The sequence below is a fragment of the Ambystoma mexicanum genome, chromosome 8, assembly GCF_040938575.1.
Source record: "Ambystoma mexicanum isolate Mex_15411 chromosome 8, UKY_AmexF1_1, whole genome shotgun sequence".
Lineage (NCBI taxonomy): Eukaryota > Metazoa > Chordata > Amphibia > Caudata > Ambystomatidae > Ambystoma > Ambystoma mexicanum.
In genome coordinates, this window is record NC_090929.1 from 1,107,910,021 (window position 1) to 1,107,936,218 (window position 26,198).

Here is a 26,198-nt window from a genome sequence, read left to right on the forward strand (position 1 = left end):
AGAATCTCCTTGTCTTACACAAACTACTTTGGCTTCCTATCCACACCAGGATACTGATCAAGACTGCATGTACCCTCTATTGAGAAGTCACAAGCAGCAGCACACAAGTGTACCTGGTGGCTATGCTCCACATATCTGGTGGCAAATGCCGCTCATGCAGCAAATAGAGCAACCGGCTCGAATCAAAAATAGTCTGCGAAGAGATGACCTGCAAACAATCCTTCTCTTGCCACACACCCATCCTCTGTAACTGTAACGCCCACCTGGTTCCCACGGGGGTGCTGATCTAGTCTGGATTACTGCGGCCTCTTCTAGCGTGATGCGCAGGACCCGGAACACCGATTGGACAGGACCTCCAAATCGTTTTTCCTTGGCCCGTAGGAATATCCTTCTGCAGATGAGAAAGGGGATTAACAGTCTGCAGAATGGTGTGCTAGCTCCCCCGTTCCCCCCTCCGTTCCTCTCTATTCCTCCAAACCCGGTTTAAGCTCACCTTATGGTTTGGAAGGTTGAACTCTCCATCCTGCTTCTGGTGCAGGGGCGCGCGTTCGTCCAGTTACTTCACTGGTTTTCAGAATGGCGCTGGCAAAATCCACTTGACTTTCCTGAGCGATGCGCCGTAAGTATGAAAGTTCAAAGTTCAAGTGAGGCCCCCTTTATGCTGTCTTTCTCACCTGTGATCTGTCCTTTATTTCAGGTGCAGAATGAAGGCGATACGTCGAGGGGTTAACCTGCCGAGGTGAGTAGTAATGAGGGCGATCCCTCTAGATGTCCTTATCATTCCTCTGAAATGTCTCTAGTCCTTTCCCCATAGGGGCCGGGGTACGGTACCTGCCAACGGGGCGGCGCCGACCCGAAATGTGCAAGAAAAGCCGGTAAGTATTATGGCTGTTAATCAGGCATTCCTTCTGTGTGTCCTTCTGCTCACCTTTTGTTTCTTCCTCTCTCCCCTAGGTGCAGAGATGTGGCAGTCATGCTGACAGCCGCGATGGAGCCGGGAGATGTCTCGAGGACAGGTGAATGAAGCGTGGCGAGGCAGCGAGCAACGCGATGCTTTTAAATTGAAGTCTTCCTTCAGGGATGCTGGCGAGAAGATTCCGGATGCAGGTAAGAAGCTTGAAATAATCCTTGGTTTTCACCTTTCTCTTCTCTTCCTTCCTTGCAGGTCTTCCAGGTTGAAGACGGGCGTGGCTGTAGTCCAGGAGCAGGAGCAGACACGGTGAGCGTTAAGCTGCAGGAAGCAGAACAACGCGAAGCATGAGCTGCTGTCTGGGCGTGGCTTAAATAGCCTCCAAACAAGTCCCAGGTATGTATCCCTCCCCAACTAGGTATGTATCCTTCCCTGGTCACGCCCGAGTGAAAAAATAGTCCCTATGAAAAAATAGTTCCTTTCAGGTCTCAGGGAGGCCTGAAGCATGCAGCATGGTCTGTATCAGGTAAGGGCAGAAAACACCTCCCTTTATGAGCCTGGCGCCTATGGCGTCAGGACTGATGTCCAACATGAGCCTGGCGCCAAAGGCGCCAGGACTGAGTCCAAAGAGTCCCTATAAGGGGCCGCTGGGCTTTTACCTGAGGGCATGATGCCTGCTTCCGGGGGTGCTGGGCCTGGCCTGATGCTCCGGGGGTAGGCATCATGACAGTAACTCTACCCGGGAACTGACTTGGAATGCTCCCACAATTCTTCAAATTTTGCAAAACTCTCAAAATGTGTTTTTTCAACAACACCTGACCAAAGACTAATCCCCATGCACATACAGACTGCAACTCAAAGTACTGCCCTGTTATAAGATTTCAGCCCAAATGCTGCCTTCCCACACCCTGTTTGGCTCTCCTCTTCTCTCGAGCTAAGACCACGCTTTAAACAATAAAATAAAAAATAAAATACTGTACATTGTCATTGTGTGTCCAACAGGAATGACACCATCATACTGAGGAGGCGATGTCTGTATGGTGAGGGAGGCACAAATAGGCTCTACTGGAGGTACTGGGGTTCTGAACTACCTTTAAAGCACCACAGAACTAGGCTGCAGAGTATACTATTGAGTTTGAGTACTATTTTCTATTTTTTGTTAATTATTTGGGGTTGTGCATACTGTAACACATGTATAGTGGCACTACCTATCCATTTGCTAGCTATAGAAATTATAAAATTGCCTTGGTGCTTACAGAAGGAGCAGATCATTGGTATTAATCAGTGCATGACTCTTTCCAAGAAGGGACATTATATGAGGGGAAGAAATTGTGGTAATTCTCAGAAAAAGGCAATTTCTAACTGCATTGTACAACTAGACTCCAAGTTACTGAGGAGTTTGGAAACCACATAGAGGAACGAGACCAAGGTTGAGTGTCTCCTTAATGTCATAGAACTCTGAGGTGACTTACTACATTCATGTTATGTACACATGGCAATACTATCCTATATTACATGAGCACAGCATCAGCCCCTTAAAACTGCAACTTGCTTCCACTGATTCATGTGATAATCTAGCTGTGACTATATAGAAACCCACATGAATAAGCTGTACTCTTGGAAGAAACACACAAGTGTGGTGCTGGTCATGTGTTCTAAACACCTATTTCAACACTTAACAAAAATCATTTTAGTCACTTTTTGTTTTAAATGTCAACATTCAGATTGATTTTTGCTCTAATGTACTTACCTCTAGCAGTGCGCTAAATAAAGCTACATCTAAAAATAACTCCTGTTCATATAGTGACTACAAATAGTCAGTGAGTTATCGATTCAGAATGAAGGACTCTGGAAAGCTGCCGATCCCTTTAATTTAGTGTTTATGTGACCATGTTTGTTCTATTGTGGGAGAGAATGTAAACTTTGTGCTGGCCTCATCAGCATGCATTGTGACTTAAAAACCAATGGCAATAACTTACTGCAGTCATGTTGTTCTTGCAAGTTGGAAGTGATGGCACAAATAAACTAGACTAACACAACCATTACATACAGGTTGTAATATAAATATTGCTGGTATCCATGTATTAGGTGTCTGATCATTCTCCTGGTCTGCTCTTCACAGTCGTGCATTAACTGGAACCGGAATATCCTCAAAAAGGAGCTGGGCCTGACTGAACAAGACATCATCGACATCCCAGCATTGTTCTTGATGGAGCACAAGAAAGCCCGAGCCTTCTTCCCAAACATGGTGAGTCAGCAGCATAGATCCTACTTGTGGGGAATGTGAAACTATCAAAACAATTCACACTAAAGAACAGTGTGATTGGTTAGGCCGAGCTATGTGGCCCTGCATAAAAATGTGTGTGTGAGTGACTCTGACCATTCTGCCTCTTAGCATTTTTGTTCTTATAGCCCGACTAGCTGTGTAAGAAGAAAAGGTAAGAGGTTATGTACGGCTGTGAAAGGGAGGTTGTTGGATATAGAGGGGTTGTTAGGGGGAAGTTTTCTCTATTGTACAAGCTCACAAACACTGAAGCATCTGCTACCTGCAGTGGAGTGCCTGAATTAGGGAATTCCCAAAAGGCAGCGTTGCACGGGAGAAGGGATCTAAAGGGCAAATCAGGCTGAATTTGCTCAGCCATATAAGCTGTAGCACCTTAGTATCTGGAGACACCTGTAGAGTATTTGAAGCAATATTGTCCCGGCTGCTACATTTTGCTGTACCTAACGTGCATTTACGAAGGAGGCCGGCTAACTGCCAAAGAGAGAATTGCCCTTACCGAGCTGTACGTTTTTAATAGCGCCAACATTATGACTTGAGGTCCAGAAGAATAAAACTAAAGATCGCTTTCTATTTTCTGAGGTGAAAGTAGAAGGCTTTTTTTTTTACATTGGGAGGGGTTCATCCAGTATGCATTCTCGGCAGAATTAGAGCAATGTTCTGTGGCTTGAACAAGGTAGGCATGGGAAGGAAGGTGCAAAAGTCCCATAAACCTTAGTGGAGGTGAGTGTACTACAAAACAAGTCATTTTTTTCTTGATTTAATTGGGGCTTTCCAGGATTTCCAATTCTTCATACCCTGGTGTCAATTGTCATGAATAATGGACTGGACACAAAGGTAAGAAATGTAAGTGCGCAACTGCAGAGCTGAACGTTGGTGGAAAGTAGCACTGAAATAGAGCAACCGTGTGGTACCCCACAGCTGGATTGGAGTGTGAGAGAAAGTCTCAAATTGAACATACTAGGATATATTGGTGACAAGGTCTGAAACCAATTAAATGATTTTGGTGCCAAAGGTGTAACTCTCTGTAGACGGTCATTAAGGGTTTTATGATCAACAATATTTAAGGCTAGGTCTGTGATGAAGTCCCCACCCTAATTATGGGGACGTTCAGTGCAGTGGCCAAAGGGCCAGGTATCTCCCCAAGCTAATGGATGATGGGCACATGAAGGGTACAGAGCATGCCACAAAAACACTGGCCATGTAAGCCCTTTATAAGAGACATCCTGACTTAGGAAAGGCCACAAATTCGGAACTTCTAAACCTAAGATCAAAGGCCCACCTTTTTATATAAAGCACCAGTCTAGCAACACTGTCCCTTAAAGAAATGGGGACTGGGAGCGTTTTCCAACCAACACAAAGGACATTGTGCAAAGAATTGCTGTCCCCAGCTGAGGCTGCCACAGACATCAGGGACCCTCTTGCTCAAACTTGCTTGGATGCTCAAGCCGGCCTCGGGAGCTTGTCTCGGGAGCTTGTGAAAATCGGCTGCACTGCTTGCAACGTGAGTTCATGAGGGACCACAGACAGCCATGGCAGTGTCAGCAACTCTTGCTACATGAATGGAGCAATCACCAGGAAAGCATAGAGATTGAAACCCATACCCCATGCAGAGGTTGATGGACACCAGGAGATTTTGGTGAAGGAGGGTGGTCGAGATCAGGGGGAAGAAGCAAAGTTGAAGGAGGTTGGGAGTCAAGAGGAGGTTAAAGGACTTGCAGGTAAGGTTGGTGGAGAGGAGGGTGAAGAGGCAAAGTCAGATGAGGTTGGTAAACATCAGGAGGAAGTTGGTGAACATGAGGAAGAGGTGGTAGAGGAAAGTATGAAGGAGGTGGCTGAGGAAGCTAAGGAGAAGGTTGGTGAGGATCAAGAGGAGGTGGTATAATAAGACCTGGTTTGGGAGGACGTTGTAGAGGAAAACCAGGAAGAGACTGGAGAAGAACAGAAAGGAGGGGTTATGCCATACAGGGATGTTCGAGGAGGCCAGGGGGGTTCAAGGAATGGGGAAGGAGGAAAACCTTGATCTGAATGGGTTCTACCCATGGTGGAAGGATGCAAGGGAGTGCCAGCATTTTCAGAACACAGATTTCTGCAAGGGGAGAAGCTCAGACTCTGGAAAATCAGAGAACATTTAGATGGTCACCGTAAAGGTGAGGCTAGTCGGGCTCCTCAGCTCCTAACACTTCTTGAGAATCTCTGCTAGATTTCCCTGCATCCCATTACCTACAAGAGTACGTGAGCATCAAATCTGAACCAGGATTCAAAGAAAGAGAAGTGGAGTGAGAAGAAGGGTGCGGGAAACACAAAAGCCTGATGCTGGCAGAGAGGAGAGGGTGGTGCCATCATTAAGCCGGAGAGTCGAAGAGAGTGTAGTGCATGGGAATTTCTTATGCCCAAGACATGGAGAAAGAAGGGTGGGGAAACACTAAAGCCAGACTTTAGTCCACCAATCGGGCCGTCAAATGAGAACAGAGCAAAGAACAAAATCCCTTTTAAGTCCTGATTGTGGGCATAACTATCAGGTCCATGGGGATGTGAGCTGGTGTCTCAGGAAAGTTAACATAGGAAAACCTTTATGTTGGTGCTGGTCCTGAGCTGCTAATAGCTATTAAGTTGGCTGGTTCAGGGGAGCTAAGTATGCATATTACGTCTCAGCGTCTCTGCAGTCTTGGAGACTAGTCTAGGTAGGCAGAGTTTGGGGAGCGGGAGCATTGTGAACTTGTGAATTCCATTTTAATTTCCCTACTTGCACTTCCACGAACAGGCCCATTGCCCAATCCAATATAGTGTGTCTCTGCGATTTGAAATCCTGTAAACATTCTCGCATACCCTTCGTCTCTAGATCGTCATCAGCCATCATCTCAGCCTAGTCTCGCACTCCGCCCCCCAAGCGTAGCTCTTCGGAATTCAGCCTTCATGAGACATGTTTCCTAAAATACTGATGGGGTGCTTGCTTTTGATTTATTCTAAAAGAAAAGAATGAAGTTTACAAGGAAATGTTTATTTAAGACAAGGGTTTGCAAAGCCTAGGAACATTAACATTAACATAAAAGAAAGATGATTTTAAAAGACAAAACTAGAATTGCTATTTTCAGAAAATAAAAAGCTCATTTTGGCTTAGGTTAAGGTTAATATGCAGTTCATGGCTAGGTAGCTAGTGCAAAGGATAGTTTGATTTAGTGGCAACCTGCCTAGCTAGTTTAGCTAAGATGACATGGTTTCCAAGCAAGTTATCTATGTTGCCAGTTAATCAAGAGATATTTCCTGGACTGTTTCATAAATTGTTTCTCTTAGGACCTACTTTAAAACAGCTTGCGAAAAGACTATACTTCTACTTGTAAAAGATTAAGGAAATGGAAAATGAGGATCAATACACACTCCTATGCATTGTAAGGGTGCCGAAGGGGGAGACTGATGCACAGGGGCCATGGTTTAGTTTAGTTTGTTTATTTGTAAAGCGCGGCCGAACCCTCGGGTAGCTGGGTGCATAATCATGAGGACAACATAGTTCCATATCGTTGCGCGAAACAAAAAAAAGAATGGGTACATACATTCAATGTTGCAAATAAGGGTACAGTGAGAGTAGCAGATACAGTAGAGCGTGAGGACCGGGTTACATGATGGTCCGCTTCATGATGAGGTTAAGTCATACGATAGGGATTGGTGGAGACAGGCAAGTGCGTAAATGAGTGGCAGCGTGTTAGGTAGAGAGCCAGGATTTCACCATGGCTCTGAATGGCCAGAAGGAAGCTTCCGATCTGATAGCGAGCGGGAGTGTATTCCAGCATTGAGCTGCAAGAACAGGGAAGCTGGAACCTCCTGCTGTTTTTAGATTGAATTTGGGGATCTTTAGTTGGTGCAGATAAGGAGTTCTGGTAGGTCTGGAAGTGCTGTGTCTGGAGAATGTGTTAGATAGGTAGCGTGGGGCAGTCAGTGACAGGCACTTGTGTGTAATGACAAGGGTTCTTAACTTAATTCTGTCGTGGATGGGGAGCCAGTGGGCTTCTTTGCTGGCCGTGGAGATGTGAGCCTTACGCGGGAGGTTAAGCGCGCATCTTAAGGCGTTATTTTGTATAATCTGGAGTCTGTTCAGATTTTTTGTCGTGGAGCCCAGGAAGAGTGTGTTACAATAGTCTAATTTAGACAATATCAGCGCTCTAGCTAAGGTAAGACAACTGGAGGGGGATAAAAAAGGTCTGCAGGCATTGATAAGTTTATTAGTATAGGTGGTAGATGAGATGGTGGCATTTATTTGTTTTTTCAGTGATAGAGTGGAGTCGAGATAGACACCTAATGTTTTGACCTCTTTGGATACTTATATAATGTTGCCATCAATGGTGATTGCTATAGACTTGTATTAGCCAAGAAAATAAGAGAAAACCTAACTTTCCATATCTCTAAGAGGGGTTTCCCCTGACTCCTCTAAAACACTAAGGGTTCTGTCAGAATGTCAGTGTAAATCAGCAGTTCACTGTCCTGTGTCAAAAACCCTATTTCTGTCTCGTTCATTTGAAACTACACTAGAGATAAAGTATACTTTCTTGGTCCAGAAGAATGACTGCCTTCTTCTGGACTGGGGATACACATTCACTCCCATGCTTTGACTTCTTCTTAGGGGAATTACTTTCTTCCCCAGGTCAAAATTGTCCTCCAACACAAAAAACAAAATTCCAATATCCTTCTTTGGCAGGCACACTGCTTATCTTTTAACACTTTGTATCAGAACGTCTTTTCAGCTTTGATTACCAGGAGAATCACTCACTTCTACTGGTATCTTGATTTTATAGTTCAACGCAACCCGGGGGAATGACTCCCTTCCCCTGGTCTTCGTTACTTGAAGAATGACTTCCTTCTCCTGGTATCTTGCCCTCAAGCGTTCTTTCCACCCAGGGGGAATGACTCCCTTCCCCTGTCCTCTCTTTCACTTTGGTTTAACAATTCAATACTTTCAGTCTATCATTTTGAGGGTCCCAGGCTTCCTAATCTTCAGACTTGGGCAGACTTGGTTCACTCTCCTGCCAAGTACTGCCACGAGAAAGATGGTTTGTACGTCTCTTCTCTTGTGGATGTGGGTTCCAGACCTGTATTTCTCTACCGCTTTGATTTAGCAGACCTGGTGTACTTTCCTGCCCAGTACTGCCACGAAGGAGATTACTTTTATGGATCTTCTTTTGTGGGTGCGGGTCCCCAACCCGAGTTTTGCTGTTTCTGTCTTTGGCGTTCTTAATATTTGTTCCACCCACTGGGGGTCCCTCTTCACCTCTGTTCTCTGGCTCTAGAGTCCTCCACGACTCGGTTGCCGCTCCGGCAACTGTCCCAGCAACCAGTGTACCTGTAGGGTGTTTGCTGGTGTCCTACGGTCTATCTTGGGCTCTTCGGGCTTTTGTTTCAGGCTTATCACATCTTCTCTCACTCTCCGGTGTGCTGTGGTGGCTCTGCAACATGTATTTCGTCGCAAGATGCGCATCTTCCCTCGACTGTATGGTCTAGCTTCCTCGCACGGCTGGACCTCTGCTTCGCCAGCTTTCCGGTTGGTCTGTCCATGGCGGCCAGCCAGCATCCCGGTTCCCAGCCTCTTCTGTCCTCCACGCTGAACGGTTCCCATGCTTGCGGCTCCCCCGGGATGGCTTTTGTTTTTATCGTAAGCGGGCACAGAAGACACTGTTCATTCAAGTTCTCACCATTGCTCTTCCATGTTCCGCACATCCTCATCTCAGTACTTCTTAAGTAAGTCTCCCTTAGGTAGTCCCTGCTCTTCCTCGTCTCAGTAGTTATTATGTTTTCATACTTACACACATACACGGAGGTATGGGATATGGAGTTGGGTTTTATGCGTTAGGAAGGTGCACAGCGTGTGGGTGGAGGGTTGGCCTACCGAGTTCTCCTGAATTGTCCTCTCCTATCCCAAGAGGGGGTGTCTCTCCCCATGAGAGCCTCCCGCTGTGCACCAACCACAGGAGGACTATTAGGAAGCGGACTCACCACCCAGGCCTCATGGAAAGGGTCACGCCATCGGGGAGAAGTGACGATGTCGCGGGATTGGTCACAGCGTCCTAAAAAAGTAATCTTCATCTCCAGGCCTTTTGTACAAATGTCCAGGTAACAAATGGCCTGTGTATGGCGAGGGTTAAATACACACATCCTTATAGATCTGGACCATTCAGATAATCCACAACTTTGCTCATCTAATGAATGTCTAATGGCCATTAAGGAATGGACGGATGCTAATTTTCAAAAAATGTATCTGGACAAAATGTAAATACTTTTTTAACCATAAATCAAATCCATTGATTTTTTCTTTCTGGCCAGAAAGCTTTGGACAATGTCCTGAGCCTAAACAAGGGACCAGGAATCTAGGTTTCCTTATTGCTGATTAACTGTGGGAGTGAGCAGAGACTACAATGATTTCCTATGGGAATTCAGGACGAACATACACACCCTTAGCATTTAAAGGGCCAAGAAGTCTTCTAAAGCTAAGTAGGCACGCTCTGCCCTTGAGAACTCTGCACTGGCTCCCTTTTCAAGCCTATGCATAGTCTTTACAGAAATACATTGGCCCAATACGACTTCCTTTTGCTAAGAAAATCACATTTTTGTTATTCAAAATGAACACCAAGATCTAACCACTTGACCATCTTCAACGTTCTCGACTACTTGAAGGAAAGGAAAGGTGGCTGCTCCTTCTCAATACAGGCATATGCATTTTGGAACCCGCTGCCACTTTATCTGCGTAATGAAACTTACTTACTCTTCTACAGAAAACACTTAAAAATGTCTGTTTATATAGGAGCGCCCCCAATTTCACGGCTTAATTTCATTTTTAACAACTTTAAAATACTTTTTAATAACTTTGCTGCTATTTGCTGCTATTTGTTTTAATATTATTGTATTACCCTCTTAGGTAACGTGATTGTGTGCAAACTGCTTTTCATTGTTTGATTCAGGCACAGTGCGACTTAAAACAGGATTATTTTCCTGCACGCACTGTTCTGGGAATAAAGCTACATTTCCCAGCAGCTCTGTAGTTTCTGCATCTATTTCCCATTAAACCCGGCACGAACGCGCCGGCGTAAAGGTGGCAAGCCGGTCTGTGCCGGTCCGTGCCGGTCCGTGGCGGCGTTCGAGGCCTGGTCTAGTATCAGAGCATTATGGGTATCCTGAAAGTCTTGGCCGCTATAGTGGCAGCCAGAAATATCTTCAGCAAATCTGAGGCCGTGCCACTAGCTACCACCTCCGTAAGTCTGTCTCCCCCGCCTTCCAATGCTCATGTCATTGCTTCCCCACCACGTTTGCAAGCCCCCCTGCCTCTTAGTCTTGACTGCTCCATTTCCCAGAGCCCACCTGGTATGTCTTTCACAGAATCTCCCTTAGAGCCTGAAATCCCATTGTCACAGTCAGGCACTCCCTCGAATGGTAATAATGTGGTATGTCGCACCACCCCCCACCCAGTATGATCTCTGACCTGCAAGTTGCTTAACACTAGATCTCTGGTTTAGCATGCACATGAAGTATCTGCTTACATCGAGGAAAAAAAACTCTGTCTGCACCATCACAGAAATGTGGGGCTCTGCCTCGGCCGGCCCTTCATTGCATTTAGCCATCCCTGCCAGCTACTGCATGCTTAGACAGGACAGAGAGACAGGGAAGGGTGGAGGTGTAGCCTACATCTTAAACTCTTTATCTACTTGGAAGATCAAGGGACACCTTATGGACGGAATGGAATTCCTTCATATAAAAATTGGCATGAATTCTAACACTACAGTTAATTTCATACTGATTTATCGCCCGCCCTCCTTTTCCGTGGAGGCCTCTATCTCCTTCAGACTTTTGGTCATCACCTTCAAATGCCTCATGGGAACTATGCCCCCATACCTACAGAGGTACATAGGTACAAAACCCTGCCATGGACACCTGCGCTCTAATAACCAAAATCTTCTCCTCCAGCCTAGATCTAAAACCAAGAAAGCGAAACTGGGTGCCTTTGCTTTAGCGGCCCCCATGCTTTGGAATGCTCTGCCTAACCATCTGAGAGGCTTATCAGTTTTGAGCAATTTCAAGAAGGAACTAAAAACCTTCCTTTTTAAAAAGTTAATTTCTCTGTTATTCTTCTCTCTGTCCGCTCAGTGCTCTCAGGACAGCTTCTGCTTGTTTTTTGTCTTGTTCCTCTTTGTCTGCGCCCTCACACCCTCAGGTCTATGGCTGCACATTATAAATGTAATAAAGTAAAGTAAAGTATCTTTTTAATCTGTGATAATTTCTCTAATCGGGATAGCATTCGTGTAGAGGAACATATAGCGCCAAGACACCTTTTGGTGAAAGCTGCATTCTACTAAAATTCTAGCAACATAACATAACTCATGCATACAAAAAGCATGCGTGCCTAAAATTGCTTTGGTTTACTACCACGACAACAAATTCAAGTCTGGTCACAACTACTTTGGTGCCCTCAACGTCTACAAAATGTACATATGCTTAAGACTGCTTTCATGTAGTCACCCCATACAAAGCCCATATGTGCCAAATAATGCCTTGGCATACTCCCTGCAACCATAAAATTCACATCTGCCTAAGCATGCTTGGGCATACGCCTTCCTCAGCCTTTAAATCCACTTGTGGCTAAGATTGCTTTGGGGAACTCTCCTCTGCAACAAAAATGAACTTGTGCCTAGCGCTGCTTTGGCCTTCCCCTTCACAAAGGTCTGTCTCTAATAATCCTCAACCCCAATGTGTCCACAGCAACGGCCATCTCAGTGGTTAATTCCCAAGAGCAGATCACCCCAGACCAATGGATTATGGAAAAGGCCAACATTATTAACCAACTAAATTTGTGCAGAACTCTGACGATTTTAGTAAATGGAGGGATTCCTTAGACAATTGTGTGGGGAACTCTCACGCTGTGAGGGTAGACATATCTTGCCAAACCGACCCCATATCCATTCCATCGATGCATCAATATCCGGCCTCTTCTGACATTCCCGCTCAGCCGGACCCTCTTTTGAGGGAGGGGGACCGAGCTCCAGCTTCCACATTGTTAACATCCTGTGGACCGGCTCCTATCCTTGGCTCTGAATGTTCAGCTGGACTTGTTCCTTCTTTTAGAGAAAAGGATAGGGTGAGTCATCTACACCCTCCTCCTCTAGTGGATCCCGTGAAGTCCATGTTAGTTCCTTGCACTGCGGGCTACCCTGTGAAAGGACATAAAATCCCTATTTCAAAAAACATTGGGGTAAGGAAGTCCTTTATGCCATGGCCCAGGGATAAGACCCTTCGAAACCCTGCCATGGATAAAAGGAACTTCATCATTATCAATGTCGAAAACCGACAGGAAAAGAACCCAGAGATGCTTTAAGGAACAAGGTCCTGACCCGGCTTCATCAACGAACTGTGCCGGGTGTAGTGAGATACACAGACCTGAAAATCATACATAGGTTGGAAATAGATGAGTGGTGTACCCAGGAAAACAGGGACTGTCCTGGTCAGATGTGGGTCCAGTAATTTACCTAGTTACCTTAGTAATTCGAATTATTCAATCTAAAACTTATAGTCGATTAGCCTGAAAGCTTGTATCCCTGAATGAGAAGGCTGTATTTGATGATCTTTGTCATGTTGCATTTACTGTGATGAAGGTGTATTTCTTTCTTTTGTATTTTATGTTATAAGTTTACTTTTCGTTTTGGCTTTTTGATGCCTGCGGGCTTTCAGCACTTTATAAATATATAAGTAAATAAGCATCTACTGCTGCTTTGGATTGGCCAGGCCATCCCTTTTGAACCCAATCCTGTTAGCAGAGACCTACAGAGCAACTGGTGTCACTCACAGCTTCTGCTCATAATCAGGAATTGGGATTTGAAAGAACCCCAAAGCAAGCTTTAAGTGACATTGGGGAAAACAAGCCAAGTGTCACTAATGCACGCCTGTGCCTTTTCATAGACTCTAGGTGAAACCCTGCGGAACTGAACCTCAGGAAAAACCTGCCAAGTTTTACCTGTTCAAACCATGGATAGAGGAAGTCAAATGTAAACTATACGTTCATGTTAAACATGCCCTCAGCATCTGGTTTAACTTCTGGCACGCTAATGTTTGCTTAAAAAATCCTCAAACTTCTTTCAGGCAATGCAAGTAGATCACCTTGTTTTCATCTAAAGAAAATCATTTGTTTGTCATACGTATTTCTGTAGGCATGTTGTAGGTAGTGTTGCTTTGCTCACTACTGGAATAGTACCTAAGTGTACGTTTCCAGGGAACAGTGGATCTCCTTTCAGAAGTGAACAATTGGAACAAATAGTACCTTTGTAGTCCCCCTCACGCACTAATGCACTAGATTGGCTCTGTGCTCACTTTCCCATTGAAATGAAAGGTATCACTTCCTACAACACTCAGAAATATATCTTGGATTGAGGCAAGGACAAACATTGTATTAGTTTATGAGAAGTACTTTTTAATGTGAATTCTAACCACAACATTCCGCCGATATGTGTTAAAGAATTTGAACATTCTTCCCAGTAAGCTGAAAATGTTTGATGTATAGTTTGTCACTTAGTGTGCACAAGGAATGTGCATCAAAAACTTGCACTCTCGCCCTGCGCTTATATCAACCTTCTTCATTGAGTTTTTCAGGTCGCTCTCCATTGGCCTGACATATTGTCTTTCATCCCCTGCCCAGGTGAACATGCTGGTACTAGGGAAACGCCTCGGCATCCCGAAGCCCTTTGGTCCAATCATCGATGGGAAATGCTGCCTGGAGGAGAATGTTCGCTCGCTGCTGGAGCCACTGGGGCTGCACTGTACCTTCATTGACGACTACGTCTCCTACCACCAGTATGATGGCAATGTGCACTGTGGAACCAACGTCCGGCGTGTGCCTTTCTCCTTCAAGTGGTGGAACATGGACCTGCATTCCCATGGCATTAGAGGGATCCTGTCTTCTCTATGAGACAAGGAAAGTCTGAGCCACCAAAACTCATGTGCATCCACCAGAGTTCAAATTCGCCTTCCTAGTTGCACATTTGTTCTGACTCTTGAGTAATTGACTTGAAAGTATCTCAACTATTTGCTTGGCTCTGTCCAGTCTGTTCTGAGCTGTGTGAGATCTGCTAAAGAGTGGGCATGTAGTAATGTGGTTTTACACCGCATTAGATCCAAACTGGCAGAAATTTGCTTTGGATGAATGGTAGTTGGCTGGCACAAATGCCACTCAAATGTGCCAACTATGTGCAAATGAGCAGGCATTTCAGAAAAAAACAGCTGATGGTTTGCTGGAAGATGCACAGTCCCACACAGTGCCCAGCAAAACTCATGATCATTTGTGCTGGAGAGGCATGTTGCTGAACTCTGCCCCTTTTCAGTGCACCATTGCGTGCCCACCCCTTTGCATGTCCATTCCTCCTGCTGAGCCTGGAGCTCTTGCCTGCCTGAGATCTATGCTCCATCAACTTCCATACTCACCTCTCTGGCCCACCAGAGAACCGCACTGAGACCTACAGCCAATCCTGACTGTGAGGACACACCTCTGTTGCATACTCCTTTCACCCAATGCCCATCCATAATATATGCAGCCAACTCTTAGGGGTCCAATCGCTGTCACCTCCGACAACCACAGACCATCAGGAATCTACTAACGGTGTCCAGTCAATTGGTCGAAAAAAAACTGGTCGACGCAATTTGGTCGAAAACCAAATGGTTGAATTTTTTTTTTTATTTATATATTTATTTTTCGGGTTTTCGTTTAGTAAAAAAAGGGGTTTTTAGAGAAAAAAAGGGGGTTGGGGGGGGGGGGACCCCCCAAAAAATAAAAAAAAGGGTTAAAATAAAAAAAATAAAAAATTCGACCATTTGGTTTTCGACCAAATTGGTTCGACCATTTGTCTGGTCGACCAATTTTTTTCGACCAAATGTCTGGCAACCTCTACTAACCCCGAGGCTGGGAAAAGCAGACAGACCAAGCCCTCGGAAAAGGGAATTGCAATCCTTCGGGATGGAATCGTCAAGGAGATGGTGTGTTTCTTTGGATGCTTGTTGACACCTCTCCTTAGAACCAGGCAGCTGGAGACCATTTACGCAAAGATCAAAATGGTTGGTAGTGTACAACAGCGGAATGGACAGCCTGTAGTAGTGATGCAACAATCTGAAGAGGCCTGTCCACGGTAAGAACTACAAGTACTGCTGGGAGTCCCTAGCCACAGGATTCACCCTGGTGTCAAGAAGGCTCTGAACATAATCCGCCTGCAGGGTTCTGGGTGTTCCGAGTCGTGGGACAGGAGGAGAAGCTGCTACTTTTTATATGTATGACGCATGCATTTTAGCTAACAAAGTGTACATTGAATGTGTGAATTTGCGTACGATGAGGTACACTGAATTCCTTCACAAATGTACAGGTGGTAAGTGGCAAACAGCAGCAGAGGACAAGGTTGAGGAGGTCAGTAATGAGGAAGAGCACCCTAACCATTCTGCTGTACAACCCTGAGACTTCCCAACACTCTGATCCTCCACCGTGCATTTCCTAACACACCCTTGCCTGAGTCTCATCACCATCCCTACCTTGGCCAGCAGGTGCTGCGTATAATGAAACGAAAATGTTTTGCGAATTCATGTCAGCGCTGAAAGACCAGAGTTACCAGAAAACCCCCTGAAGGCTTTTAGACACCTGAGGATGACCAGGGCATAACTGCAATAGCCCTTTTCCCAGTTCCCCGGTGAATGCCACAAGCCCACATATTCATTGGATCAGTGCATTCAGGTGGACCAGGAAAAAAGGAGCACTCCTGGTCACATGTCCACTGACCAGGCTCCAGAAGTGAAAGGAACAGACTCTCTCCTCATATCTGTGCTCTGTGGGTGGTACAGGGTCACCATTGCCACTGTCCTTTCTTCCTACCCCAATGAACACAGAAGTGGATCAGTGGGATAGGGAATGGTATATCACAAACATTGATCTTTTCATAAATAACAATACATTTATTTTTCGGATTCAGTTTTTAATATAATAAATATCAATTCTATATATGCTAATAAATTAAAAATTGAATCCAAAAAATTACATTTTATTGTTATTTATGAAAAGATAAATGTTTGTGATATACCATTCCCTATCCCACTGGTCCACTCCTGTGTTTATTGTTGTTGTTGGTACTGAAGGACCAAGGTTTAGGCACCCCTTTGTTTATAAAAAAAAACTTTCTTCCTACCCATCTCAGATCTCTCAAAACCAGTCTTCCCCCAGGTCCAGCAGACGCGGCACCTGTGGATGTGGTTCTCGCAGATCCACCCAAGCCTAGGAAGTGTGAGTAGGTGTCTTACACAATTGTAAGTGGTCATTATAAAGGTTTTGAATGTGACAGGAATGGTGTTTTGGGGTTTGTTGGGGCTTGAAAAGGTCGAATGGGACTCGCATTGCATTTTGAGAGTTGTAGTGCTCTGGAACAGGACCTTTCATTCTAGGATTTTCTCATTGACACAATAAGTGGTTGGGTGGGTTTTGTAAAATGTGACCTGAAAAAAGTGTTTTCTTTTTTCACAAAACAACGGATTTACAAGCAAAAAAGTTATGAATTATATGATCTTGTTAGTGTCTCATTTATATGTGTCTGCTTGCATTTATACTGGCATGTTGCACTCACAACCATCACCCCTACCAACATGACTCTCCTTTTTTGCCCCAGGATGGCAAACATTTTAAATCGCACTCTCTAATGTTGCTGACATAAGTTACATACGTTATGACCTCCTGGTCATATTCACAAATAGTTTTAGAATACTAGTGCATGCCGATGTATTTGATTAATTGGTTCTCGATTATGGACAGTATGTGATCAGCCATGCCATATCGGACACTAATTGTGACGCCATTTGTGAAGTCACCTGCAATGCAGTGTGGAGGAGCTAAGGTAGCTCGGATACTTCAAGTGCCATATTTCACTACATTTATGAGTTTAACTTGAAAACATATCAATCCACTTAAACGTTTTAATGTATTGTAGTGTTTGTAATGCAGTCATCGTGAATGCATTGCACCATTTCCATCTATAATTTAAACATTACTCAAATGTTCATGGCCTGAAGTTTTTCATTCCATTTCATTGTATTTTTCAGCCTTGACCTGGAGAATGAGAGGTCATTCCTGAGCACATTTCAGTTCTCCTGATTATGGGTTTATTGTCCTGAAGGTTGTGGTGGTAATAGCTCCATTGCTCAATGAAGTTCAATGGGGCATCAGAATGGAATATAATGGAAACTCATAATTGGCCAGACATGCAACTGCTACCACTGGTGGTAGCTGTTACTCCCTCTAAACATAATTGCTCCACCAATGCCCCCAGAATCTTAATTGGCCTTAAATTGTTAAATTGGTTGTTTGGTGCCTCCACTCCACTGCTAAGAAAGACGCTAAATGCTAATATCAAATTGTTCGAATAACCATGACTACTTTTCATTGTGTTTGGCGTCCTTATAAATTCTGGAATTCCTGCAATTGCGCACATTGCAGCACCATTTCTGCTACTGCAAACACATGGTGCTATAAATATCCATAAGATGTTTATAACACTTGGTGCAATTTGTCTTAACATACATAGGTCCACTGCATTTCAAGTTCTCAAGTCACCTGAACGTATTCTCTTCCCCCAATCTGTTTCCATTTTTAATTCCCTTGGTGACTTTTCTCATGTCATATTTTTCCTTATTTTTGATATTTCCCTTTGTCATCCTTTAGTTTAGCGATGACAAATTGGTGCAGACCATTTTTGATCTATGCATCCAAGGTGGGCACAACATCTTCAGGAAGCTCCACAGTTACTGAGTCTGTTGTGAATCAATGAGCTGCAGTAATCTCTTTGACCAACCCCTTTCATTTTCCCCCAGTCACTTTGGTTGTATGCACGTCCTCTTTGGCCACTATGTTAGATCTTCCCACCGTTCTATTGGTATCGGGGTGATATACTGTACTTGTTTTGGGGACAGTGGCATTGGTCAATAGGAAATCCGCCATTTGCTATGACTTGAATTGTACTCCTTGTCAGTTGCAATGAAAGGTGGATATCCATCTTGTTCAAATATTTTCATTATGAAATTGAACTGCATCATTATTGTGCTATTCTCATTTCGATAAATGGTTGGCTACTACAAGACAATATTCCTCCCCATCACCATTTTGAATGAACCCTGCAGCATCCAGACCCTTTCAAGTCGTACCTACTTCCTCCCCCGCAGGCCCTGAGGCCAGCTCCGTCTCTGTCTGCTGTGCTCCTGCCTCTTGAGATTGTGTTATCTGGTTCTGTCTGTCTGTCCTCCTCGAGTCTGTCGTTTCCCCTGCCCATTGTCCCCTGTGTCTTCACCGCCCTTATTACTCGCACGTCTTCTCTTCGTGTTCGTTCCTTTGCCAGTCTTTCAAACAGCAACTTCCTCTGTTCCCCTTCAACCAACTTGCGTTTTTCCCGCTCTGCTACTTCCCTTCGCCTCTCGATCTCTTCCACATTCCTTGTCTTTATTTCCTGATGCTCCCGTTCCGCTCTTTTCCTTTCTGTGAGGCCCCTCTCGATCCTCCAACTTTTCTTCTCTCCTCCTCTCCCTGTCCTCTCATTTTAATTTCTCCTCCCGTTCCTACTCCCTCCTATCTGTCTCATGCATTATCTCTGCCCAGTCTGACGCTTCGCTGCTTCCCTTCAGACCCGCCATTGCCTTAGTCGCCCCTTTGGTCTCCCCGTCTGTTTTTCCTTCCAGCTTCAGGAGTATCTGTTTCCTTATCCACTCATTCGTGGCTATGCACCCGAGACCCTCCTTCACTCCCCTCTGCACCTCGCTGCACGTCCTTGGAGAAACTTCCACATAATGGCCACGGTTTAGTTAATTTTCCCCTCTGTACCTTTGGATCATTCTGTGCTGGATTTACAAATCTTCTCCCTTCTAGGGTGGGAGTGTCTTACACAAGTGCTGAAGGGGCGTGTGCCCCTCCATTTCCCTTGATACATCTTTTGTGCCTTTAGATACAATATAATGACAATACTTTTAAGTTTCTATGAGCCTCTCTGGCTCCACAACTTATCAGGCGTGCTCTGTGCACCGCCCCTCCTTCACAACCACTGCCTCCTCAGGCACACCCACAATCCTGCGCATGTGCCTTCAGCGCAACGCCACTTGTTCACCTCGTCTGCCAATCCCAAGTTTCCAATACTAGCTCCTCACTTTCTCAAGCTCTCTGTCTCAAGCTCTCTGTGTCCTGTGTCCTATGTGCTACCTAATGGGTGATGTCACCAATCTACTAAACAAGGTAGTGCAGAAACAAAATCAAATACTGTGCATACACTTTTATATCCCATTACTCCCAAACCACACAAAACCCCACAGCTGTCTTCCTGCCTCCAGGCAGAGTATACCAATATTCTCTTGTGATCAAACTGTACTGGCTGCATCGCCTAGTGTGCAAAATGTCTCACTCCAGGAGACGTAACCGGTCGAATCACCTTTCGCAATATAGGCCTGTTCCCTTGCTAGCCCTTACAGGGATACTGTCATCTATGACCCGAGCTAAAACACCCAACCCACAGGAAATCCACTTATTTACATACTTCTGTCCTCCGTGCCCTCGAGTCAACAGTCTAGGTTATTCACCATAACCGTTTACCTCTAAAACCCAAATGTGCCCTAAACATAGAAAAGGGACATCTACCTCCACTCCTGTCCCTACTAACTTTGACAATACTTTGACAATACTCAACGGTACTAAACAATATTCCACAATACTCGATACCCTCCCTCACACCCACAGTTGCCGTTAAACTGGCTCAATACTTACACTCTGTGGTCTGCTCGGCTGCCGACTCCCCCAGAAGGTGCTCACTTTCCTGTTTCTTTTCCTTGTCTGCCTGGACTCCTCGCAGACTTCAGGCAGGATGATTTCCAACTGGCTTCTGACGGCCTTTCCACAGGTATGCTTTTCCTGTCTTCTCGAAATATGCCAGGGTCCCGCAGCCTTTCAGGTTCTGCGGCGGAGGAGAAAACCTGGTGCCGGGCTCTGCTACCTTGTTGGGGAAGAACTCACAGGTATGCCACAGGGAGACCCTCCCCCAGAATACACGGAGGACTCAGTCAACAGCAAGTTCAAACTGTGGTTTATTACAGCAAAAACCAACCAGGGTCGATGCAAGAATGCCAGAAATTCTAGCATCTCTCACAGTAAATTTTGTCGCAGGTGAATTTTGTTCAAGAAATGTGTCATTACTCAGACCGTTCTCCAAAAACCTATCACAGCATCTGATTGGCCGTCAGATGCATGATAACCTATAAGGGTACCTATATGTGTTTTTCTACTGGTTCTTCCATGTCAGGTGGCTGGTCTGTCCCCCAAAATCCAACTTGCTACATTGTAGAGTAGTGAACCTACCATTGTCTCTTGCCCGTTGCTACCAACCGCATAGGTACTAAGCTGTGATTGGCTAGAGCTGATGTACCCAAGCCCGAGACCTGAAATGGTTCTCAGCTCACTGTGTACCTTTTCAAGGTGATGAGAACCATTATGTGTTTGTATTGTAAGTTGAGTGCACCACCTTTGCCTTATGAGAATATTCTCCTGCTCGGCACAACACTTGTTGCATACTGTTGCATACTTGTTGCAGTCCGTGTCTGGCTGCCTGGCATCGGTTCTCCTTTCTCACCACCGATCACTGTCCATTGCCTGCTTCAGCTGCATCACATGTTCGGAGACCAGGAAATTGAGCTCTGCAGCTCTGAATTATGAGGATTTATTCCCCTTTTCTGCAGCTGCTCCCTTCGTTATCTGAGAATTGGAATACCATCTGTATCTATTGACCTTGGCTACGGTCCTGTCTCTCACGTCTTGCTCTCTGTCCAGCCTGAATCAGCTCAGCTCGTCCCTTGCTCAGAGGCCTGCTGTAATTTTCCTAAACCTTAGAATGTGGTTTCTACTGTGTTCATGCTATACTATATTCTGCATAGATTAGTCACACTTGGCTCTGTCAGGTCCCCATAAGGTTATTCGCATTTAAGCATCTGCAAGCTGTGCTCCGGATCGCTTGTGCCTTGCGATTTCTGCGTTGCTGCATTTGGCTAATGGCACAGTAAGAAAAGCAATGACAGTATGTATATGTGCCTGTCGTCCAACTATAGAAATGTTTGCTTGTGTTCTTCATGTATTCGAGTGTGTGTTGCAAAGTGCGGATGGCACGTATGCTTCATGTCTAATCCTGCTATGTCGTGGTGTCTCTAAAGACGTCAGCAACATGGCCTCTTGGTGCTTAGTCCAGGCTGTCCATATAGGTGTCTCTGACCATGGCCTGCGGCTCTTCATTCACACATGGATAGATTTGCACTGTGCCAGGTCGGTATATGGCTGACTGAAATGTCAATCATTGGGGCACTTCTAATTCGTCCAAAATAGAATGGGTGCTTGCAGTGTTTTCTGGCCTTCCGTCTTGTCATGAACTTGACTGGATGGTGGGGTGGTAGCAGGATCCCGACTCCCTCTTCAGACCTTCACCCATTGCAAGGCATTATTGGGAAAGTATGGCTGTTTGAAAGGAAATTACCCATGTATGTTTAGTTCCAGTAAGTGAAAGATCTATGTACATACTGCAAACCATTATGTATTCATCAAACATTCTTTATTGTTAACTACACATTTCAAAAAGACATGAAAAACTCCAATTGTTGACTCTTGTTCTTGAACTCTTGTGGATTCACACATGCAGTAAAACAGAAATGCAATTTACCACATTTCAGAATAAGGAAAACATTTAAACATACTTCTGGACTGTTAAAAACTCACTTTCGCTGTATACACATGGTCAGGAGTGACCTTATGTATACTCTCGAGAATGTATGCGATATAATAGTTTTGTACTGCACACCACATAACTTAGCCACTCTTCAGAGACTACCAGAACCGGAGGAAAGCTCAGTTGAGTAAGTGGATGACCCCAATCATACGAGTGCTGGAAGGATGCTCCATACGTGATGATGTTGCTGCCAGTTTCTTTCAATGAAGACCTTCACCAATGGCAAGGTATTGTTCGGAAAGTCTGGGTGCATCAGGCACAAACAGTCTGTTTGAAAGGACATGACCCATGTATGTTTAGTTCCAACAAATGTAAGAAAGATCTGTGTCCACATTGCATTCCATTATGAATTCATCAAACATTCTTTATTGTTAATTGCACATTTCAGGAAGACATATGAAAAACGTCAATTGATGACTTTCTACACATTATTTTGTGGAGGATGGCACAGGTGCTCATGCCGCACTAATTACTTATACCCTAATATCGAACATAAGCAATCATTAGTTAACAAGCAATAGAAACAAGGATCAACATATCATGCAGTTTTGGTTGTGGTGTTTCCGAACTAACCAATGCAGCCAGGTGCATGGAGATGGACCGCGGCATAACAACATCAGCAGGAAGCACCCAACCCAGCCTATGAGCTCACAACTCAATTAACATCAGACTCTCTGGCATAGGGGTCCCTGAAAGAACAAGCACTCGGGCTGAGAAAATAAACCTATGCTGATCGTGCCAGACCATGCACACATTGTAAGAGTATGCACTAAGACTGAAGGAAGATGGGACAAGTGAGGTAGAAGCAAGTACATGAATACCATCCCATTACTCAGCACAAGCAGCAGAACTAGTGGCCCTAATACAAGCACTGGAACTCAGCAGAAAGATGGAGGTGACTGTGTACTCTGACTCTGCCTATGTGATGTCCACAGTACACTCAGGATGGTCACGGTGGCACAGGAGAGGATTCAGGAGGGCAGACGAGACTCCAGTACAGCATGCACTCCTATTGGGGAGATTGATAGAAGTGATTACATATCCAGCACGGATAGCAATAGTGAAGTGCGAAGCACACACTAAAGGGGAATATCCCATCTCAAGGGGAGACGAGGCAGCATATTTTTAGGCAGTGTGCAGCATATTTTGGGGAGCCATGGGAACTAGAGGGCACTCCAAATGCTTGAGTGCATCATAAATATGGTACTTAAGGAGGGTACAACATGCTACCAGAAGCACACATTATGGAACTGCAGGGGGCCGCACCCAGGGAAGAGAAGGAGTTGTGGACAAAAAGAGGATGCACAATGTCTCTGACAGATGCCCTATGGCGGCAGAATAACACAGGGAAAATGGTCATGCCACTAGCATTACTGAACACTGCACTGGCACAATTGTTTTACCCAACACACACGGGAAAAGAGGTAATTGCTGCTTGCATTGGAGAAACATGGTTATGTCCTAATTTGGCGGAACACGTGGCGGAATTCATGAGCAACTGTTTGACTTGACAGCAGTTTACAGCACTGCATACTTTGAGAGTTGTAAGAGGAGCCATACCAAGACCAGTAGGCCCATTCCAGAATGTACATGTTGATTACATTGATCTAATCCAAGTGTGCCAGGGGTACTGCTACATGATAGTGGTTGTGTGCCCATTTTCCAGGTGGATTGAGGCCGGTCCCTGTTCATATGCTGACGCCCTCAAAATGGCTACATTCCTGATCAGAGAGGTTTTCCCAAGATGGGGCGTGTGTGAGGTCCTGCGCTCTGACAACGACCCTCACTTCGGCAAAGAGATGTTCCAGCACATCACCACGCTGCTGGGCATTCAACACAAATTTGCCTGTGCATACAACCTGCAAGCGAATGCGGTGTGTGAATGTCTGAACAGCCTCCTGAAGGAGCCCATTGCTAAAACCCAGCAGAGCATGAAAAGGAATTGGCTTCACTGCTTGCCTCTTGTTTTGTTTGCATTGTGCAATAAGCCTGGGTCCGACCACCATTTAATGCCCCATGAGGTGTTGATGGGACGGCACATGCATCTCCCACTGGCTCCTCCCACAAGAGCACTGAAAGACTGTGAGAATAGTGCAGATGTGTTCATGACAAGAAATGTATGAGTAAATCGCTTCCTTGGTTGCTAGTGCTTCTTTTATCTCTCGCCAGATACGACACCGGGGAGGCCCAGAAGACAGCGAAAAGAGCAACTGGGACAATGCAACAAAAGACTCAGGATTTAACAACCCATTGAATGTGGGGGACATTGTCCTCTGGAGGAACTTCGTCAGGCGCTGGAATGCACCATGATACACGGGCCCGCATGTGGTTGTAAAGGTGGCTGACAGTGCTGTCAAACCTGGGGTGAAGCCGGACTGGAACCACCTGGCAGACATCATGTCTCTGGCAGCAGCCTCACCTGGCAACAAGATCACTGTGATCGACAGGGCCAACGTTCAGCACCTAAGAGAGATACAAGTGCGTTCTGGACTTGCACGTCCAAGTGGAGGACACCCAATGGCCACATGCTCGCGGACAACAGAGTTAGGGACAGGACTGCTCATCAACTTAGAGTAAGGGAACACTGTTTGTTAATTTACTTTTCAGCACACAATCGACGAGCAACCCAATGTAATTGTTGATAATTCTTCATGTTGCCCTCCGCCCATCACCCAGATACATTCTCAAACCAATTTGGCCATACTGTGAGAAGACCCAGTAGATTTCGAGCATGATCCCCCAAAGTATACTATCTTACCTTTATCGATACTTGGCCCAAACATACCCTCAGCTTGAGCACGGCAATCACCCTGTCCTTGCCACACTGAGAGATCCATATGTAAGAAAAGTGTGGGAAGAAGTGTTCACATTCGCGATGAGCGATTATTTGGTCCGCAGGGCTTAAGAGCTATTTACCATACTAACACACTAACGCTTTTCTTTGCGTATTTCAGGCAGGCAACTATATCTACAAGCTGCAAGGGTGAAGCAGTGTAAGTGAAAATGAATAACATATAAAAAAAGTAATGCTTTTGTTGGTCTTACATTTTTTACCAGGGTTATTGTGTTTGTATTTTGGAAAATTACCTGTGTTGCTAGTGCTACCACTGTACCCTCCACTAACATTCCCCTGACCCAAGCAGGTGGAACGACCATGTCAGCTGGACAGGAGAGCACTGCGGTAACGGTAAGGAGAGGTAAGTGCAGTATTGATAAAGACATGAACGGGGCAGACATGTATCTCATTGACACTGCTTGAGCGTCTAACAACTTGTGGTAAAAGCACATGACCAAAGTAGGTAAGAAAACCACCGGGGAGAGCTGCTATGTCTGCTCATTCATTAATCCACTATGCCAGAACGTTCATAGCAACTGAAATACCAGCAGCTTGAGCACAATGCTTAATATATCTTTCAATGGTGTCCACTCGAGGAAGGTTCCAGGGGAAGACAGCAACATTGAGATGCATATCCAGAGCCACGTTCCCATATAAAGATGATTACATAAAACATTAGACATGATGGACAATTATTGGCAGCTAGATGAAGCTATACAGTATATAACTGATGGGCCCGACAAGGGAGAAACAAAGACTATCACATTGAAGGAATTGTCATGTCTTTGGACGAGAGTGAAGGAGACGGGACGAGAACCTGGCTGCTGGGAGAGACCACAGATACTTGCGTATGGCAGAGTATAACATGGAAGGAAGGATGGAGTGGTGGGGAACAAAGCACTGGAAAACTTTCAGAGGACTAGGGTATTTTTGAACTAGAGAGGCTCAAGACGGTGCCCTATACAAAAAATTAAGTCAAAACAGAATAGTCTCAACACCTCATCACCCTTAAGGATCTATATTCTTCCCTGGGGAAACACTATGAACTAGGCTCCTCTATGGCAACAACTGATGCTGAGAACAAATTGGAAAAATATATATATCTTTTTATTTAATGCATGTAATTAGGTTAAAAAACAGTTTATTAAGAAACAACATTCTTTTTGTAAAAAAGATTTTTTTTAAAAGGACGGTAGAAAAGCTGTCAGACCTTCTAATATATAGACAAAACACAATAATACACCAACCAAAGAAAAAAATTCTTTGGGTGTGCAGTAACAATTGAAAAACAACCAAATCTACAAAAACAAATAAGTGGCAATGAAAGCTAATAAAAAGAAAAAAACAAAACTCAACAATGTATACCAAAACAACTGTGTGACATGA

At 44.9% G+C, this 26,198-nt stretch overlaps 1 protein-coding gene across 1 annotated transcript in view; it reads left to right on the forward strand.

Moving 5' to 3' along the window:
- Positions 1–17,237, forward strand: part of LOC138472788 (protein-arginine deiminase type-1-like) — a 432,575-nt gene extending 415,338 nt beyond the window's left edge. Inside the window, exons 15-16 of the mRNA XM_069611135.1 lie at positions 3,033–3,158; positions 13,855–17,237. Of these exons, the coding sequence (XP_069467236.1) occupies positions 3,033–3,158; positions 13,855–14,124 (396 nt within the window). The 3' untranslated portion in view covers positions 14,125–17,237. The remainder of the gene's footprint in view (positions 1–3,032; positions 3,159–13,854) is intronic.
- Positions 17,238–26,198: the final 8,961 nt, after the last annotated feature.